The sequence below is a fragment of the Haliotis rubra genome, unplaced genomic scaffold, assembly GCF_003918875.1.
Source record: "Haliotis rubra isolate DU_JTF1 unplaced genomic scaffold, ASM391887v1 Scf14, whole genome shotgun sequence".
In the NCBI taxonomy this organism is placed as follows: domain Eukaryota; kingdom Metazoa; phylum Mollusca; class Gastropoda; order Lepetellida; family Haliotidae; genus Haliotis; species Haliotis rubra.
The window spans coordinates 1,180,617-1,203,549 of NW_025765336.1; the positions used below are offsets into that span (position 1 = coordinate 1,180,617).

Consider the following 22,933-nt stretch of genomic DNA (forward strand, 5'->3'; position numbering starts at 1 on the left):
TATTTTAACGTCTTTTGGTATGACGCGGTCGGGGATCAAACCCGTGACCTTCCGCTCTCCAGGCGGACGCTCTAACCACTACACCACGGAGGCGGTCTATTTTGTTTGTTGTTTAACACAACACACAGCAATATTTCAGCTATATGGCAGCAATGTGTACATCTGGCGGAGTATAGACCAGACAATCCAATGATTGATGTCATGAACGTCAATCTATGCAATTGGGAAATTGATGATAAGTGTCAAGCAAGTCAACAATCCTGACAACCCGATCCCGTTAGTCGCCTCTTAGTCGCCTCTTACAGCATATTTTCCTTTGGGTATGCCGTGTAAACTGTTGATTGATATTTCAGGAGTATAATTGTAGTCTGTAAGTAATAAAGAAAGTCTAGTGATTAACATCATGAGCATCGATCTAAACACCAAGTGAAACTAACAAGAAATGAATATTTGATGGGGATGAACATGATACCGGTATAAAACTTATGTTTTGGACCTTAAGATTGCTGTGTATCGATGGGTGAGTGGGTGGATGGACGAGTGAGTGAGTGAGTGAGTGAGTGAGTGAGTGAGAGTGAGTGAGTGAGTGAGTGAGTGAGTGAGTGAGTGAGTGAGTGAGTGAGTGAGTGAGTGAGTGAGTGAGTGGAGGAGTGAGTGAGTGAGTGAGTGAGCGAACAAAGGTTGAATATGGTTTTGCACTGCTTTTAGCAATATTCCAGCAATATCATGGCAGCGGACCCAAGAAATCAGGACTTCACACATTGCATCTATGGAATTGAACCACTAGGCTACCAAACAGCCTGACAGCCATCTGGAGCGCTGGCTCCCAATTCTATGACAGTGAGTGGGTGAGTATGGTTTTACGCAACTTTTAGCAATATTCCAGCAATATCACAGCAGGGGACACCAAAAATAGGCTTCCCACATTGTACCCATGTGGGGAATCGAACCCAGGTCTTCAGCGTGACGAGCGAGCGCTTTAACCACTAGGCTACCCCACCGCCCCTAAGGCTATGACTAGTAGTCTATGGTGAAGAGAATGAGTTAAGATAGTCACAGCACTATGATTGCTTTGTGAAACAGGATCCTGGACTGACATACAAATTAATTCTTCTTATCTCACTAAAGGTAAGGATAACATATGTTGCAGGATGATTCATTGGGCATGTTAGCATCACCTGATTGTAATCACACAGTTCCCGGCTAGTACTGGTACAATTGCCAGCTTCTGCAACTTTATCCTATGAGATGCAGCTGACGCTAGCTTGAACTGATTCACTGATACACAGGTGAACCCTGATATCATAGCCAGTGTCACCATAGACATTTACCAGGGTCTGAGTGAGTGAGTGAGTGAGTGAGTGAGTGAGTGAGTGTGAGTGAGAGTGAGTGAGTGAGTGAGAAGTGAGTGAGTGAGTGAGTGAGTGAGTGAGTGAGTGAGTGAGTGAGTGAGTGAGTGAGTGAGTGAGTGAGTGAGTGAGTGAGTGAGTGAGTGTCTTCAACTATGGACATATCAACATATGCCTGATTGTCCGATTTAACAGGATCAGTCTGTCATACAGACCCTGAAACAAATATACCCAATACAGCAAGTCTAGAATATGTAGCAAGTCTAGATTACCGCAGTTTCAGGAAAAAGAACAAAGACCCTGATCTTCTGTTTATTATATTTTACGGAGAGGAGACAGATAGGAGCAAGATAGGGATGCTGTTGTCCATGTATTTGAGTGAGTGAGTAAATGTTGCTATACTGAACAGTAACACAATCTTTGCCTGCAGTGCACTCCTTCAGGCAAGAAGAAACAAGACATCAACAGTTTCAGGTGCAAGCAGAACAAAGTGAGTTTCCCCGTGAAGGACGACTCTACCGGCCCCTGCTGACGTGAACTAAAGGAGGCGTGGCTACAAGCTGACCTTGATGGACACCCTGTTGCACGATGCCCGCGAGATCTTGAGCCATGTGGGGAGGTCCAGCAGCTCGGTGATGATGTCCTCATCCAGCTCCAAGTTACACAGCTCACCTTCACCCTTCAGCGTGCTCAGGCTGATCTTGTCTGTTGACAGGTTCTTACAGAATCTGAAACAAGTCCAAACTTGAGTGAGTGATGTCTAAAGCCCCTTATTATTTACTGAGTGCATGTAATCCCAAATATAACATGTTGCATTTGACCACTTTCTAAATGGCATTGTGTATTCATAATATGAGACTGCCTGAAACCCTAAATGGGCTTCAAGCATTGTACCCATGTAGGATAAATCACAACCCATGTGGGATAAATCACAACCCGTGTGGGATAAATCACAACCCATGTGGGATAAGGTTGTGGGATAAATCACAACCCATGTGGGATAAGGTTGTGGGATAAATCACAACCCATGTGGGATAAATCACAACCTGTGTGGGATAAATCACAACCCATGTGGGATAAGGTTGTGGGATAAATCACAACCCATGTGGGATAAGGTTGTGGGATAAATCACAACCTGTGTGGGATAAATCACAACCCATGTGAGATAAGGTTGTGGGATAAATTGTGGGATAAATCACAACCCATGTGGGATAAATCAACCTGTGTGGGATAAATCACCCATGTGGGATAAGGTTGTGGGATAAATCACAACCCATGTGGGATAAGGTTGTGGGATAAATCACAACCCATGTGGGATAAGGTTGTGGGATAAATCACAACCCATGTGGGATAAATCACAACCCATGTGGGTGGGATAAATCATGTGAGATAAATCACAACCCATGTGGGATAAATCACAACCTGTGGGATAAATCACTTATGTGGATAAATCACAAACCCATGTGGGATAAATCACAACCCATGTGGGATAAAACCCATGTGAGATAAATCACAACCCGCGGTGGGATAAATCACAACTATTTATATGGGATAATCACAACCCATATGGGATAAATCACAACCGTGTGGGATAAATCACAACTCATATGGGATAAATCACAACCCATGTGGGATAAATCACAACCTGTGTGGGATAATCACAACCCATATGGGATAAATCACAACCCCGTGTGCGAGAAATCTGTGATTGAAAAACAGTTTAAAGTATTTTAAAATATTACGTTGAAATAAGTGCAAGAACATACATGTATCTGAAATCAACCTTGTCCATTTCAAATTTTGTTGGTCTCTTGTCCAAGAACTCCTGTAGCTAATGGTAACACAAGAATTTGAATTGGTCTGGCCAACTGATATTACCATGATTATGCACCTATTAAACTGGACAGTATTGTTCAGAAGTGACTGCATACAGGCGAATGAAGGGAGGCACACATCTCACACAAATCATCGTCACAGCTCAGTAACAGCAAACAATAAATTAGTCATAAAATAAACAACTGATTACATGTCAGTGTTAGAGATGAGATCCTACTCAGGGTACTGATCTTTGGTAATGGCAAGTTAACAGGCTTCTTGTCCAATGAAAACATTTCACTGGCCATGGACAGACTCAAGATAACAGGTTGGTGAACCTGCAGTAATTCTACCCTCATGAGATGGAAAGTTCTGCTGGAAGTCTGGGAAGGTAGAGAATGAAGTTAGGCCAAGGTAACACATACATATTGCCAGTGACTCCGTGGTTAACATTTTGGTTGCATTTGTCTCCATACACTAAATGTTTTTAGCCATACTCACGTTTAGCAATATTCTGGCAATAAGCATTACACACACACCCCCACCCCACCCCCTCCGTTAGAAATACATACAATACATAATAACCAGCAGAGTCCCCTTCCCCAGGGTCATTGAGGCGAGAGTGAACATGGAAGTAGGTCATTGTAAGTGGCGATATCTGTCGATTGCACCCGTGAAGCTCCGGGTTAGAATTGGTGTTCAGTAACCCATGCTTGTCTTAGGAGGGGACGAACGGGATTGGATGGTAAGGCTCACTGACTTGGCTGACTCATGTCATTGTATCCCATTTGCAATTGTGATGTTGATCACTAGATTGTCTTGTCCAGACTTGATTATTTACATACAGCCGCCATATGGCTGGAATATTGCAGACTGCGGCGTTAAACAACAAACCAACCAACCCAACCTGTTGATTGACCACTGCTTTGTGTGGTGTTTAACCTCTTCCTAATTACAGTGTTCACGAATGGTGTTTCAAAGTACCAGGACATTGGGTCCTGTAAGTTTCAGATGTCTGTCTGACCCATTTGAAAATTCACAGGACCCATAGAATAAATTAAAACACATTTCAGATTTAACATTTCTTATAATTGGCATTGAAATTATTAACAAACATAAGATTTATAAACAGCAAACAAGTGTCACATGTCACATATAACAACTTCAGTCAAAGTCATTGTGAAATATACAGTCAGACACTGGGGCCGGCGGGTTGAACACTTCTATCGGACTGTTGGCAAATCAGCCGGATTTGTCAGAGGGTCTGACGCTATTCGTGAACACTGTAATTAGCACAACCTACCCCCTTCCCTCAACTTCTAATCCCATTCCCATGCACCCCTTCTGGATTGTTATTAAATACGTCAAATACAGGATCAGAGGATTCCCACCTCATCCCACCAGGTACCCATTCACTGCAGGGTGAACAAAGCATCCTTCAAACAAAGTCTCTCATGTAAAGAAACGCCACATGTGCCACACAGTGTCTGGGCTGCCTTAAAATCTCTTAGGAGTCCAGCTGCCAAACATCCACCCCAATACTCTCTTTGACCAACATTGTTACCATTTGTAGACTGGGATTGCACACAAGACCACATGGCACATGTTAGAAAGCTGGATGTACATAAACAAGAGCGACAAGAGGCAATTTCAGCTGATCTTGCTATTTTCAGGTCATTGAAACAATAATGATGCTATTCATTAGTACTTAGCTTTCGATTCAGGTGAGGGTGAGGTGAAATTGGGTTTAACGTCGCGCTGGAGAATATTTCGCTCATATGACGACGTGCATGCGTGTGTATGTGTATGTGTGGCTGCTTGTACTAGCCCAGACTTAAGCTGGTTTTATAGTGCTAGCCCACTGAGATACCATGCCGCAGTGAAGCATAAATACCCCACTCAGACACATTATACTGACTCCGAGCCGACCAGTCCTTGTTGTGCCCATTAATGCCGAGAGCCAGGCAGGGACCAACAAGTACCATATTTTAACGTCTTTTCGATTCAGACTGTGACAATAGCTGATAGTTCAACACAAATTATGTGTAAGTATTGGTTAATTATCTCTGTCAGATTGCTGCATTGACCATGCCAGCTGTTACTATATTGTAGCTGCAACACTGCTGGCCTTCAATCTATATTTACTCACTCACTCTATGACAATACCTTAACAATGTCAATGATGGACTGAAGTTGAGTATCTGTATGTTCACTGTGTAGACACTACGTATACTCATGTGACCAGTCACGTGACTGTGTCATGTGACTGTGTAGCAACAGGGGTCGCCACCTTCAGTCTGTTTCAAATATATTATGTAATTGTTATTTGAAACTTAAATAAATTTTTGTAAAATATATATATATATATATTTTGTGTTATGACTCATCACAAATGAGGTAGGTTTCACTAAAACATACACAGCCTATTTTCAACGCCTAAAGGCGCTATGACTGTCATAGTGAGTAAGTGAATATTAGTTTTACGCCGCTTTTAGCAACATTTCATCAATATCATGGCAAGGGACACTAAAATAGGCTTCACATATTGTACCCATGTAGGGAATCGCACCTGGGTCTTCGGTGTGATGACTATTAGGCTACCCCACTGAGTGAGTGAGTGCGTGAGAGTATGGTTTTACACCGCTTTTGGGCTTTAATGGGTACACATTGTACCCATGTGGGGAATTGAAACCCGGGTCTTCAGCATGACGAGCGAACGCTTTAACCATTAGGCTGCCCCACCGCCCCCACATAAACCCTCAAGCAGCATACTTGGCTAACAGTAGTACAATACTGTAATCAACACCAAAACTCTCGTATAGAAGAACATCAATCAGTCTTAAGCCAGGGGCCACCATCACCAATAGTACTAAGACGCTATATTGTCTGTGAGGACTGTCTTCAGCACTATTCCCTGGGGTCGAACCATCCATTTCTGACCCGTCCAATGAGATCTTAAAAGATGGATGCTTTCATCTGTTGTACTATGGATGTAAGTACACACTGTTGTGTATACTTTGTGAGACAATTAAAACACTCTTTTGTTACCTATGTTGTTCTTATATCACACTGAATCAGCCTGTTAATTCACTAGTATACTTCCTTTAAAGATCTGAGTAGGAATTCGTCTTCACAAACACATGAATGATGTTAGGGGTGACAAAGAGGATTCCATCCTTGATGCATGCACTGCATGCCCACTGTGTCAGGGGTGGAAATAACTTTAAAATTGCTAGTGTACTCCGGTACAGTGGCACATGTAAAATCACTTGCCCTGATAATTATTCCACTATACCGGCCGTTTTGTTGTTGATTTTTAAATAAACAACATAATTAACATTGGAATATCAACTGGACACCGGTACAGTGTGATATACAAATTTGCTTGCCCGACAGAAAAAAACACTAGACTCAGGCGTCGGGCAATGGGTTATTTCCATCCCTGTGTGTAGATAGCTGATAACGACAGATGCCATGATACATCGATGCATCGATACTTTTTGTAAGACAATACAATTATCGATACATTCAAAACTGTATGGATATTTAGTTTTGAAAGTATCGGTTTAAATATATTTATGTATCGTTTACATTTTGCAATTGTATACGTTTTTTGATGTTATGAGAGTCATAAATGACTATTTTTCATGCACAAAGATGGGAAATTAGAACTTTTTAATCTCTGAGAATAAAAAATGTTGATATTTTCATGGACAATTATAACATATGAAATATTAATGTTCAAAATATAACTAAATTTACGCTATAATGCCACGAAAATAGGTATCGTGATACATATCCAATCGTGACATGGACATCATGATACGTATCAATTCATAAAACTTCAGTATCGTGACATCCCTACTCATAATGTCAATCACTGGATTTCTTGATCCGGGCTGGAATCCTTACAGCCAGTCATGCAGCAGGAATATTGCTAAGCACAGTGTGAAACAATTCCTGCTTTTGATTATTGCTTCTTAATAATGCACATTCGCAAGCAACTCCTAATTAATTGGGTTGAGGTGAGTTTCATGCAAACTTGTAACTCAATATGCAACATTCTTGAATTAAGGGTACCGTACCCAATCAGTCATACGTTCTATCCACTTCATATTAAAGTTTACCACAATTCAAATTTACTAGCCTCACATCCACCAACCTATTAAATATTTCTCTTCAAGGGTACCCATTGGTGGGCAATGTTCCTGTGGGCAAAGTTCCGTACAACCCCATTGAAGGTCTCTGGGTACAAAATGTCTAATTGTTCAGTTACATAACTGTCATTATACAATAAATATCACATGACTATGCGTCTCGGCATTCCCGTGGTTACCTGGGTCCCAGTTACCATCCCCGCCAGACAACAAGCACTTGGTACAAAACCTCAAACCTGGAACCGCCATGCATGGAGCATTGGAAACACACGGTGTGTTTCAGGTTGGTTTTCAGTATTTGCACCGAGTGCAGCCTGGCATATAGGTTTCGCTGCACCATCAAAATTTTGGTTGCACCACAAAATAATATCACTGGTTCTAAAACATAACATAAATACTTGTTTAGCAATTTTCATAACAAGTGCTCAGAACAGAGCCATTCAACAGAACCAGATCCCATCATCCCATCCAATTTTGCATTACCTTTATTAATAATAGGGGTGGGTATTGCAGAGAATTTCATATTGCGATATATTGTGATGCGAAAGCATGTATTGCGATATGTATTGCAATATATTGCATGAAGTTTTTTTAAACAAAAAACTACTTATAATCGAGTTAATGCTTGATTTATAGAGCAAAAACACAACAAAATCACTAGGCTTGATTAAGCTTTAATAACAACTTTTAATCATGATACAATAACAATGTGAATAATATTTGGCACAAATGAAAGAAGGACATATCTGAAGATTTCCGAGTGTTACGAAGTTTTCCGAATGCAAGTCAAAATACCGGTTTTCGTTTAGCGTATCGCAATACGTATCGTTTTCATGTCTGAACCGGTAAATACCGGTAAACCGGTTATATTGCGCAGCCCTAATTAATAAATCTCAATTCTATGATTACTGCTATGTAAATGATGAAGGAGTACACAAATATTTATACTTGTAACAAGTTTTGTTACTTTCAGTCACTTACTTCCCAATTAAAACAAACGATGACATCTATAAGCAGGGTATGAAACTCCCAAACATTTCTGCCAGACCACAGGGCTGGTTTGATGTAATACTTGGCAGCCCTGACCAAACTGACTGCCTGAGTTTGGTTTTACGCCGCTTTTAGCAATATTCCAGCAATATCACGGCGGGGGACACCTGAGAAATGGGCTTCACTTATTGTACCCATGTGGGGATTCGAACCCGGGTCTTCGGTGTGACGAGCCAACACTTTAACCACTAGACTACCCCACCGCCCCGCCCTGACCAAAACTTACCTACCCACAAAAATACTAATTTACTTATTTACTTCATTTTTATGAGTGAATTAATAATGATTTTTATCCTGAAATATGATGAATATCTCCATATAAATGTCTATATTTTAACCCGACCGTCAGGCAGGTGAATTTGAGAATCTGGCAGTCCGTGTTGAAAATAACCCGTCCCAGGCCGTCGGGCAGCAGGTATTTCGAACGCTGCTATAAGATGTTGGAGGATTTATTGTTATCTGCACTGGGAGCAACCTGTTGCTTATATAAAAGGCAACCTGAACCAGCCAATTTGAACATGTACTGGTGCACCCTGGAACAGACTCCATTACTTCCCCTCTACTACAAGCATGAGATGAGACTAAATGGAGTTTGACCTATTAAACACAGGAACTACAGTATGACATTGATAACCACAATCAACCACCGCTCCATGTCTCAACAGCCTGCTTTGTGTTATCATAAACAAACAACCACTCCTTCAACTCATTGAAAACTTTCAAAATTCAAAACATTTTTATATCCGGTTTACTGATCTCAAAAGAGATGACAACCTGTGTTTGAATATACGAGGTCAAGGTCGTTTCCATGGCCTTAAGATAAAACATTAAACTGTGTTGGGCCCAACATAAAACTAGCACAAAACTTCATTGCTTTCCGAATAACAGTAGTATTGGTGTCATTTAACAGGGTTCAACATGGCTAACAAGATTGTTGCACTTTAGCTTGACGACAAAAAGATTTATTCCAAAAGATTTTACCATTATTCTACTTGAACCATGATGAATAAGTCTCACTTAACTCACAGAGGATACCTCATATATTGTGAGCAGAAATTCTGACAATCCTATATTGGTGTATATATAATATTGTCAAATTATCAAGAACAATACCCAACATAGCTGTCATGTTATACCATAAACAATATTGTTTCAAATATATTGAAGTGTCAATTTGTAAATAAGTGCATGTCCACATAAATATTAAAATTTATCAAAGTAAAAATATCTTTCTTTAAAATATATATGTATCAACCAATAGGTAAAATCCTAACCATCCAAGAACAAGACTTAATTTCTGGGCTGAGGCAATCTAGACCAGCCAAATCATGAGTGGAGTTCAATATCAATTTATACTTTATGGTTTGGGAGACAGACTGTCCTCTACTGTGAACTTTGACAAAATCTCTGATACTAAAAACTATTCAAAAGAATTAAAGCAAGCTCTTACAAATAAAACATACCATGGTTCAGTGTTGGAAGAATCAGACTGACTGAGTGAGTTTGGTTTTACGCCGCTTTTAGCAATATTCCAGCAACATCGCGGCTGGGGACACCAGAAATGGGCTTCACACATTGTACCCATGTGGGGATTCGAACCCGGGTCTTCGGGGTGACGAGCCAATGCTTTAGCCACTAGGCTACCCACACGCCGCGGAAGAATCAGAAGGACCTTCAGACTGACCAATTTAGTGGTTTTGACCTCGAACAAAGGTGTATCAAAATTTTACCACTTCAATGTCCCACCTTAGGAAGAGATGTTGTTTGGGACTCCACTAAACATATTTTGAATTATCTTTGTGATATAACAACATAATAGAATGTATGACCATAGAGGTCATTCTTAATTGAACATTTCATTTACGTTACAACACATACTTAACAAGAAGACAAAGTCATCAATATCCCCGCAATGGCAAAATACTCTTCATGATTATGTCTACGAGTTATGATTATGTCAAATATTTAGGTGTGTATATAGAAAAGTGGAAGGAGAGTATTGAAAGGTTTTTAAAGTTCTGCTCCAGAAAGGAGCACTATCACCAATTTCAGTCTATGTCAAACTTGTTGCCATGGAAATGCCAAAAATATTTTATTCAGAAATCCAAAACTACCAAAAGGCACCAGTACACCACAATATGTATCTATGTGCCAAGTTTGGTGAAGAAACATTGAACGGTTTTAGAGTTCTGCTCCGGAAAAGAGCACTACCACTAATTTCAGTCTAAGTCGAACTTCTTGCCAAAAATATTGTATTCAGAATTCCAAAACTACCAAAAGACACCAGTACACCACCAGATCCTTGTAAGTGCCAAGTTTGGTGAAGAAATATTGAATGGTTTTAGAGTTCTGCTCCGGAAAAGACAAATGTGCACGGACGGACGACACGCACGCACGGACGGAGTCCATTTTAATACTGGGGATAATTAATATCCAAAGGGCAATAAAGCTAAAATATCACATGAGAAGATATTATGCACTACATACAGAAAATAGGTCACTGTGATCTTTAATCATAAGATGTCATCGCTTGTCATACATGTATAAGCTTTCCAATTAGATTATCACCACATGGATTAGATTAGAAATAACCCTATGAAAGGTATTCTTTTGAAATTTGCAAACTTGATCTTGATCTTTTAAATGCATAGGTTATACACAACCTTTTCAGATCACAGGAAACCCTACGTGTGACAATGGAGAATCATTTCTTCAGTGTCTGACATTAAGGATGACCTTGACCCTGATATGACCAATCTGAGTCTCAAAAGCAATTCTCACAGCTATTAAGGAGATATATCAGACAATGCATGTAAAACATTGTAAAAATGATTTGTTTTGATTTGCAGCTCCAGAATTAACTTAATTGACCAACTCAGGTAACGAGGAATCAGCTCAGAGTCAAACCAATAATGACACAGCCAATTAGACAAATGCTACTAATTAATATCACCAGACATTAATTACCACCACCCACAGCTGTCATCAGACATTAATTACACAACACCTGACATGACAGTGGAAAGATTCCATGACTTCCAGCTGATCCAGAGTTAGTATGCAATTAATGTCCCTTGACCTTGACCTTGACCTTGAGAGAGCTGCATGCCCAATTAAGGACTGACCACACATGGTCTGACAACACATCTATTTGTACTTGCTTGATGAATCATAAACTATCAAAACAAGCCCTACAAGGAATATCCCTCACAAGGTGAAATATAAGCATCCCTTTACATGAGCTCCAGCTGAGATTAGTGACTTGGCTTGTACATATCCCCTGAGAAAAAATCTTCACTTCTGAAGAGGTTCGAAATTGGCAGAAAGTCTTACTGCTCTGGCTACTTAGTGCAAATCAGCTGTCACCGAGTTGTAGCCCGGGGATCAGAGGGAAATCAATACACACAAACATCTCTGTGTAGCCCCCTACCTGATACATGCTGCATGGGTGGTGATGGTAGATGTGGGTGAGGACAGGAGACCTGGGTAGGGGTGGGAGAGGGAGATGTGGGTGAGGACAGGAGACCTGGGTAGGGGTGGGAGATGTGGGTGAGGACAGGAGACCTGGGTAGGGGTGGGAGTGGGAGATGTGGGCGAGGACAGGAGACCTGGGTAGGGGTGGGAGATGTGGGTGAGGACAGGAGACCTGGGTAGGGGTGGGAGAGGAAGATGTGGGTGAGGACAGGAGACCTGGGTAGGGGTGGGAGAGGGAGATGTGGGTGAGGACAGGGAGACCTGGGTAGGGGTGGGAGATGTGGGTGAGGACAGGAGACCTGGGTAGGGGTGGGAGTGGGAGATGTGGGTGAGGACAGGAGACCTGGGTAGAGGCTGGGGAGTGGGAGATGTGGGCGAGGACAGGAGACCTGGGTAGGGGCGGGAGTGGGAGATGTGGGTGAGGACAGGAGACCTGGGTAGGGGTGGGAGTGGGAGATGAGGGTGAGTTCAGGAGACCTGGGTAGGGGTGGGAGTGGGAGATGTGGGTGAGGACAGGAGACTTGGGTAGGGGTGGGAGTGGGAGATGTGGGTTGGATTGTGGACGGGAAACCTCGCTGGGAATGGTAGATGTGGTTGGTAGATGTGGGTGGGGGTGGTAGATGTTGGTGGAGATGGGAGACCTGGGTGGGGCTGGTAGATGTGGTTGGGACTGGCAGATGTGGGTGAGAATTGTAGATGTTGGGAAGAGCTGGGAGATGTGGATGTATAGATAGGGATGGTAGATGACTTGGTTGAGATGTGGGTTGGTAGATGTGGGTTGGTAGATGTGGGTGGGGTTGGTATATGTGGGTTGGGTTGGTAGATGTGGGTAGGGATAGTAGATGTGGGTGGGGATGGTAGATGTGGGTGGGGTTGGTAGATGTGGGTGTGTTTGTAGATGTGGGTGGGGTTGGTAGATGTGGGTGGGTTTGGTAGATGTGGGTGGGGTTGGTAGATGTGGGTGGGTTTTGGTGGGGATGGTAGATGTGGATGGGTTTGGTAGATGTGGGTGGGTTTGGGTGGGGGTTGTCAGATGTGGGTGGGTTTGGTAGTTGTTGGTGGGGTGGGTAGATCTGGGTGGGGTTGGTAGATGTGGGATGGTAGATGTGGGTGGGGATGGTAGATGTGGGTGGGGATGGTAGATGTGGGTGGTGGTACAAGCAGGGTGTTGAGAAATAAAAAGGGATGGAAAATAGGGAGCTGGTAAGGATATGTGGTTGTGCCGGGGGGAGATCTGCTCATGGAGACAGATATCTGTAGTGCTTTCAAGATCTGGATCTTGATTTAGCAAATAAAATATTTGACACGACAAACTTGTTCGGTGCTTTTCCAAACTAAGACCGTGACAATCACTCCACGCACCTCAATTACCACAATCACCACAATGAGGCATTTTCTGCTGAACAATCATGGCTGCCCCAACATCATGATAAATAAACATTACATAAAATCCTCAAAGCAAGTGGTGTTTGAAATAATTTGTCCCAAATGATCAATTTGAGGATCAATGTCTTGAAGTAAACATCCAGAAATCAATAGACAAAGCAATACCTCCAGATCCGTCTGACGGAATAACGGATCACAGACTCTGGTTATAATTGATGGAAAACAAACTACCTGGGGCCGACTTAGTTCTACTGATGGATTGATTAACTGCAGTCTGTTACAATCCATACTTTTGAAAACATTCAATGAATATTCTGCTCAATGAACAGAACATGAATGATGTTGTATAAAGCCAACAACGGACACCAGCAGTGTGTAGCAACAACTCTTTGTCCAACAGGATCAATGGAGCCGTCAACAGCAGATTACCACATATTTTGAGCGATTACTTGCAAATACAACTTAAAGGAAATTCAGTCAGTACCTCTAGCTACTTTCTGCGTGACTGCAGTAATCGTTCTTTCCTCCCTCCAATATGGAGATTCGGTCCTGTGTTGATTCTTAAGCATAGGCCCCATGTTTTCACATGCCCTAAGACGCCTGTGCTGGTTGTACGAGGAGGATTTGGATTGGGTGGTCAGGTTCAACCAATTGTTTGATTGCGGGTTATCGTACCCCAACAGCTTTCATGCAAGCTGGACACATGAAGATATGGGCTAGAATTGGCTTTCAGCAATCCATACTATTTGATTGTTTAACTCCGCACTCAGCAATATTGCAGCTGTATGGCGGTGGTCTGTAAATTTTATTGAGTCTGGACCCGACAATCCTGTGATCAACAGCATCATTCCATGCAACTGGGATATGATGACATGTGTCAACCAAGTCAGCGAGCCTGACCACCCGATCCCGTTAGTCGCCTCTTACGACAAGCATGGGTTACTGAAGATCAACATTCTAACCCAGATCTTCACGGGTTCATTAATAGGTTGTTGAACTTGATCACAGTATGAAATATGATGTGTAAGAATAAACAACACATCTGTGACTTTACTAAGTGTTTGGTTGTTTATTTCAGAGAAGTTTCGTGCATCATTTCATCCACCAATCCATATGATCAATGATTCATTCCTGAATCTAAAGATTTATCAAAACATACAGTTCTCCACACCTTTACTTCACAGGACCCTCACAATGCCTGCAAGGACCCTTGAAACTAATAATTAGCAGTCCCAGGGACCCCTATGTTTGTGAGACCGCCTCCGTGGTGTAGTGGTTAGAGCGTCCGCCCGGAGAGCGGAAGGTCGCGGGTTCGATTCCCGACCGCGTCATACCAAAAGACGTTAAAATATGGTACTTGTTGGTCCCTGCCTGGCGCTCGGCATTAATGGGTACAACAAGGACTGGTCGGCTCGGACTCAGTATAATGTGTCTGAGTGGGGTATTCATGCTTCACTGCGGCATGGTATCTCAGTGGGCTAGCACTATAAAACCAGCTTCAGTCTGAGCTAGTACAAGCAGCCGCACATACACATACACACGCATGCACGTCGTCATATGAGCGAAATATTCTCCAGCGCGACGTTAAACCCAATTTCACCTCACCTCACCATGTTTGCGAGCCAAGGTAAAACCCTGCTTATAGACCACTATCATATAGCTGGAATAGTGTTGAGTGCTGCATTAAACAAACAAACAAACACAGCATACAGACTGTGATAATACTGACAGCCATACCCAGCTGGAGGTCAAGTACATCTAGAGCAGGTACAGATAACACTCAGTTCAATAAGAACACTAATATAATTCAGTCAACTCATTTGACACCCATCTTGAGATGTGTGAAGCAGTTCAATGGCCACCATGATCCCTGCCTGATCAGAATGCCAGCATAGTCTCTGTTATTCCAGTCACACCTTGCCCTGTGATGGAGGCTAGGGAAACTTCTGTGATGGAGGCTAAGGAAACTTTGGATCAGACTAGCTCCTCAACCACCAGAATAAATCACCACTGTGTCGCCATGACAACAACAAGGACAGACATATTGTTAGATCACTGTAACAATAATCAGAATTCCAACATAACTTCATGCAGAAGACCCGGGTTCAATTCCACACATGGTGATGCCCATTTCTGGTGTTCCCTGCCGTGGTATTGCTGGAATATTGCTAAAAGTGGCGTAAAACTAAACTCTCTCACTCTAACATAATTACATAAAATACTTGAATTTGATTGGACAATCAATAAAATTTGACACTATCAATTTTGATTGTAAAAGTGTCTGTTTTATGACCGCTTCACTGCGCACGTATACAACACTGCCGCACTACTTCAGCTTGCCCACCAACATGGCTGATATCAACACAACAGACGTGATGGACATGTTAATAATAAAACATTTATTAAAACTCGAAAAATACAATTATATGATTTTGCTCCACTATTATTAGGGAACCTCACTATCATATTACCTTCTATCATAAGAATATTCAAACTCAATTACAAGGTACAGCCCCAACCATAAACACACAATATATAACTTACCAGAAAGCCCTGGTAAAATTACAAAAATTTACAGCAAAACGTTTGTATGAATTGCCTGCCTGGTAAACGGTATATTTGTTTCCATTTAGAATGGTTTACACAACATGAGATATCCAGTGAGTTTGAAGCACTTCCTAAAGAACTAGCGTCATGAGGAAATACGCAATATAACGGTCAGGCGAAACACCAAATTTATGCCACTCATACTCCCTCCTATCCAGTTGCATCGTGTTCCGTTTCAAATGAAATTTATAGACTATCAATTCAGTATAACATTCTTCTAATGTTCAAACACAATGTGTTTATCTCCTAATTGAATCACTGAACGTTCAGCTTTGACATGACATATTCTCATAATTTATCTGTATATACACTAATCCAAAGAAGTAAAAAAAAATGACTATTTCACATTACTGTAATATATCTGTTATAGGAACCTTGTCTTGACAAAACCCTTTCAGAACCCAATCCTAAAGAAGTTTAAAGCCAGATGCATTACTACCTTTGGAGAAAGTATAACCCAAAACCTTCTTGTGAATGTAGGAGTGGTCACGTAGCCTAGTGGTTAAAGCGTTCACTTGCCAGTGGTTAAAGCATTCGCGTGTCACACTGAAGACCCGGGTTTGAGTCCCTACATGGGTACAATGTGTGAAGCCCATTTCTGGTGTCCCCCACTGTGATACTGCTAGAATATTGCTAAAAGCAGCATAATAATCACTCACTCACTCTTGTGAATGTATTTTGCTTACGACTGTGACCTTCACCTCTGACCTTTTCTATGACATCTCTCAAAAGAATTCCCCAGGGTCACACAGAAGAAGTCCACGGAAGAATAACTCCTAATGTTGATCATATTGGTGTAAACATCTTTAGAAAAACATAACAGCAACTAACAGTCAAATTTCAGACAAAAATCAAAAGCAGTCTACAGTTATTTTGGAAGCTGGCACAGGTAATGGAAGCGAAGAACGATTTGACATGCCACGAGTGGCGATTAAAATGTTGAATTAAATATATTGTACGTAAGTAATTATTAAATATGGTTGGAAATCTGAGAGCACAACTCTGGGAGAAAATGGGTGTCTACCTTTGATGATGGCGATATCTTCTTTTGATATTAAAAATATTTTTCGAACCAAAGCGAGGAAAGCACATTGCCAACCTTTCCTCGCTTTGCTCGCATATGGGAAGACTGGTAATTTTCTCTGTGTTGTGCAACCCTATTTGCGTTACAATTTACCTGTGCTTCATGAATCCAGCATTATGAGAAAACAATTTAGATACTACAAAATCTCACCAATGTTTAACCAGATAACAGAATATCATAAACATATATTTTATTCGAGGCATGAGTAGACACAATATGATAGTGATTCCTGTTGACACTATATTCGACTGATCACGACGAAAAGATGAACGAAGGTTGGGAGATCCGCTTACCTACGGAACATACCATTTTAAAACTGATTTTAAGGGTCAAGTTAGGGCCTTGGTTTATCTATGAGCAGGGGTGGTAATAACCCATTGCCCGACGTCCGAGTCCAGTGTTTTTTTTCTGCCGGGCAAGCAAATTTGTATATCACACTGTACCGGTGTCCAGTTGACTTTCCAATGTTAATTATGTTGTTTATTTAAAAAATCAACAAGAAAACAGCTGGTATAGTGGAAAAATTATCAGGGCAAGTGATTTTACATGTGCCACTGTACCGGAGTACACTAGCAATTTTAAAGTTATTTCCACCCCTGATGAGATCGGCCTATCTACAGTAAATAACGGCATATATATGGTAATAATCTGGTAAAATTCAATCAATGTAATCATAACTGAATGAATATGAATTCATGATTCTGGAACCAGCTGGTAGTACAGGATTATTCATCCGGATCATCACGTTCATCTGCCATAGTGTAGGGCAATGTTGGCAATATCACATCCATGCGTGAAAAACACACTACACATTCACTATGTTCACAGCCAGAACATTGTATACAAATAGTGAGGGAGGTTAGTTTAACACAATATTCCAGCAATTTCGCGATGGGGGACACCAGAAATGCGCTTCAAACATTGTACCCATGGGGGAATCAAACCGGGATCATCGGCATCATGAGCAAACACTTGACCACTGGGCCTGTTTCCAAAAAAGACCACTGACCCATCACATTCGATACTAACACAATAGCTGCTCAATGTTAACAACTGTTACTATTTGGAAAGTCCCGAGCTGCTTTCATGTTAATCCATATTCACCACATTCTCTTCCCACAGAGGTTACTTGTCATATCTTCCTACGAACCTCTGTTGTAATACGGCCATATTTCCCGGTTCTCGTAAAATCCCCTAGCTGCAAAAAATCGCAACACGAATTACCTCCCTTCATTCTATCCAATCAGAACACGTGTTACATCGATGCAAGTAAAAATGGGGCCACAAATATCCCTCTTCTCTGTCGGGGACTTGTGTTGATGTGACACACAAGACATTTAATGGCAAGCTTGTCCGTTGTCAATGAGGGCGATGGTGACGCCATTGATCCGCCACTACATGACTGAGTTCTGTCTAGAATAAACGTTTGCGTATCGCGCAGGGGAAGAGGTTCCTGTTTTCCCGAAGCATACGGAAATTACTGAGGCCTTGCGAATGATCACTTTTGAAACAACGTCGCTGATTGCACAACTAAATCTGATTGCAACCAATCACGAATCCTGAATACTCGCACCATGAAAGGGCCGTATTAGAACAGGTTCGTAGGAAGATATGACAAGTAACTTCTGTGGGAAGAGAATGTATTCACCAATACCTTTCCATCATTTGCATGGGTGGAACTCCACACAAGCCATTTATCATAAAACCATGAAAATATTTCCTTTAGTCAAGCTAATGAAAACACCCACTCTGCACATGAGTGAGTGAGTGATTATGGTTTTACACCGCTTGTACCAATATTCCAGCAATATCACAGCAGGGGACACCAGAAATGGGATTCACACATTGTACCCATGTGGGGAATCGAACCCGCACTGCACATGAATTACCGTCACAAGAATTGGATTTAAATCTGGCATTCAATCATAATTTTATCGATTCAGTGTTCCTTGAAGATAATGGAATTAGTCGCAGGTAAGGTGTTGGTACATTTAATTGAGTAAGAAATGTTGTGTCAATACATTCTCTGTTATCTACATTCCTGCCAAATCACAGCTTTTGTTCGTGGGTTCGTGTTTCCAAATTAGCTCATATAAATCATAACAATAACATTAATTCTGATTGGCTGACAGTTTTCTGTTAACCGATAAGACTATAAGTTACTTTAATGTGCATGAGTTAACTAATATTGTGACATCTGGCCCAGATTTCTCGAAACAAACTTAAGTTTTTACTCAAATCTCAAACTGAGTTTCACAATTTGAAACAGCTGAACTTTTAACTCAACTTGGCTCGTCACGCCGAAGACCCGGGTTCGACTCCCCACATGAGTACATGAGTGATGTTGCTGGAATATTGTTAAAAGCGGCGTAAAATCAAATTCAGTCAGTTTAACTCAACTGCATTTTCAAAATATAAAAGCCCAAACAACTTAAGTAATCTATCCACCAAACTCAAATTGTCTTCTATAGTTTGAGTTTAATACCAATTTTAGTTCATTCTGTGGAATGCATTTTCCTGCGTTTTCTCATATTTGAGTAAAAACTTAAGGCAAAACTCAGAGTTAAGTTTGTTTCGAGAAATCGGGGCCTGATCACATGCATATGACTACCTTCAAGACGACCGCCTCCGTGGTGTAGTGGTTGAGAGTGTCCGCCCCGAGAGCGGAAGGTCGCGTGTTCGATCCCCGACCGCGTCATACCAAAAGACTGGTCGGCTCAGAGTCAGTATAATGTGCCTGAGTGGGGTATTCATGCTTCACTGCGGCATGGTATCTCAGTGGGCTAGCACTATAAAACCAGCTTAAGTCCGGGCTAGTACAAGCAGCCACACATACACGTACACATGCATGCACGTCGTCATATGAGCGAAATATTCTCAAGCACGACGTTAAACCCAATTTCACCTCACCTCACCACCTTCAAGACAGAGAGGGAGTCAAGATGACTCATATAATCGGGAGCCTAGGGCAATCGCTATTGGGATCCTATTCTGAGAATAAGAAGGAAAATACCAGTGAAAATCATATGAATGAATAATTGTAAATCAGAGTTGACACCTGATGTTTCACAAAGAGTATGATGAACGAAAAAGTGTCATTATGTAACAATACATTACATATGTTCACCTACTGTCAAAACTTACAAGATCAAAAGAATTTTCACCACAAACTTCAGAGAAACAGCTTCAAACAATGTGCTGATTCTAGAGAAATAGCCACAGACAGCGTACTAATACTAATTATATGAGAATAATATCTTTAATCAGAATTGACACTGACACTAAAGATGGACGCTGCTTGAGGAAATGATGGACAATAATGTTCCTCATGTTTCAAAGTACAGTAATGATCCTGCTATCTGCTTACAGAACTTGCCTCAGGGCTGTCTGACATTATTTTATATCCTTGGATAAATGCGTGATAAAGAGCCTCTTATGAATGAAGCCGGTGGCTATAGACACATTATCTCATAATAACAACAGCAAAACAAAGATAGAAGTCAGACACACTCAACCTGCTAACATGTCGTGTAATCAGCGTATCTGGTGATTCTGTGACTGACTAAACACTGAAACATTGGTAGTGAACCAAATATCAGCAATAGCATCACAATCACCGTTAGACAGTGTAGTGTTAGCAGTTAGCACTGCCACAACTTATAGACAGTGTAGGGTTAGCAGTTAGCCAACTATTAACAATAGCACTGCCACAACTTATAGACAGTGCAGTGTTAGCAGTTAGTCAACTATTAACAATAGCACTGCCACAACTTATAGACAGTGCAGTGTTAGCAGTTAGCCAACTATTAACAATAGCACTGCCACAACTTATAGACAGTGCAGTGTTAGCAGTTGCAATAGCACTGTGTTGTAGACAGTGCAATGTTAGCCAACTATTAACAATAGCACTGCCACAACTTATAGACAGTGCAATGTTAGCAGTTAGCCAACTATTAACAATAGCACTAGCCACAACTTATAGACAGTACAATGTTAGCAGTTAGTCAACTATTAGCAATAGCACTGCCACAACTTATAGACAGTGCAATGTTAGCAGTTAGCCAACTATTAACAATAGCACTGCCACAACTTATAGACAGTGCAATGTTAGCAGTTAGCCAACTATTAACAATAGCACTGCCACACCTTATAGACAGTGTAATGTTAGCAGTTAGCCAACTATTAACAATAGCACTGCCACAACTTATTGACAGTTATCAATGAAAATCCACAGACATTTCAAGTGAATAACACTGGAAAATCACTTTAGAATAATAGCACCATACTGCTTCTTAAATATTCTACAAGACAAAGATAAAACAAAGTTTATGTACTAAGCAGACTGACTGACTGACTGAGTTTAGTTTTACGCCGCTTTTAGCAATATTCCAGCAATATCACGGTGGGGGACACCAGAAATGGGCTTAACACATTGTGCCCATGTGGGGAATCGAACCGGGTCTTCGGCGTGACGAGCCAACGCTTTAACCACTAGGCTACCCCACCGCCCCTTAATAAGCAGAAGCACAAACATAATTTACACAGTAAATAGTATTGCACAAAGCAAGTTCTACAGCTGAGCCCTCATCCCCTCCTCCTAAACCAAAACCACACGCCCAACAAACAAGAAGGCACAATATTCATTCCCCAGGACAAAAATATTTTACTGTTCAAATTTATATTTCACATTTTAATCAATTATTTAGTAAAAAGCTTTCATCACTCTACGAGGATGAGTTATGCCAGTATTGTAGAACGGAGCACTCAATAGATTACCCATCACATCCCTGTGCCAGGAGCAGTCTTCTCACACTATCACACCAAGCATGAGTTTGCAGTTAGCTTGTGGAAGAGAATCTTTTTCATAAATTTATGTTGCTATCCATAAAAAGTGTCACGTATTCATGTTCATCCAACTTCAAAATGCCTACGAAAGACTTCAGGGTAATTTATAGTTCCAATGTCAAATCATCAATTCTTATTTACGTTAATTGTTACATATTTGCCATTATTTGACAAAAACATTTCTAATAATTTGACAATTACAAAATTAGCTTACGGACATAACAGTTTATTGTTTCATATTACCAACAAAGCAATTCTTTCTTATGTTAATTGTATGACATTTGCAATAAATTGCAAAAACATTTCCAGTAATTAATTTTGACAATTACAAAATTGGAGTGCATATTTTTTCTGCTCAAAAACATTAGCGAGTTTGTTCATCTGTACTTCATCATTTTAATCATAGATTCAAACTGATATGACAAACACACGCAACTGCCAAATTAACCAGCCATTTGTTATCAGTTTTAAAATTATTTCACGAATTCTGATACTTGATAGCATTAGGTTAAAACAGTATGACAGCCAATTAGCTTTGATGCTCTTGAATCAATTGCTGATTTTGTAATACAGTTGTGTTTTTGACAGAAAAAATTCCAGCACACTTTTTCAGCACAGGACACAAAAGCCAGGTTGATCGAAATTGTCAAAGTAGGATTCAAACCATGGCTTGGTGAGAAGGAAACACTTTCTCCACAATGCTATGCAGTGCCCTTACAGCTGACTGACTGAGTTCGTTTTTTACGCCGCTTTTAGTGAAAGTTTTAGCAATCATTCCAAAAGCAACAAAATATGGTACTTGTTGGTCCCTGGGACACGGCATTAATGGGCATCAAGGACTGGTCACATTGTATAATGTGTCTGAGTGGGGTATTCAACGGCATGGTATCTCAGTGGGCTAGCACTAGCCAACCAGCTTTAACCATACAAGGCCACACATACACATACACACCATGCATCGCTCGCCATATGAGCCCTTATAGCTACAATGTTATACAATATAATCATAGTGAGACAATATTTTGAAGATGTTTCAACTTCTTATAGGATGTCCACCAAACATTCACAAATATGCATCAATAAGAGCAGTTTTTTCTGTCTCTAATTATGGTTTGTTGGTGATTTGATTCATTTGGGATTTACTGTGACCCACACCAATATTTCTG

At 41.0% G+C, this 22,933-nt stretch overlaps 1 protein-coding gene across 1 annotated transcript in view; it reads right to left on the reverse strand.

The window, feature by feature from the left end:
* The window catches only part of LOC124268697 (UHRF1-binding protein 1-like), a 133,891-nt gene that overhangs the window by 105,109 nt on the left and 5,849 nt on the right, over positions 1-22,933 (reverse strand). The window contains 1 exon segment of the mRNA XM_046703688.1: positions 1,915-2,077. Within this exon segment, the coding sequence (XP_046559644.1) occupies positions 1,915-2,077 (163 nt within the window).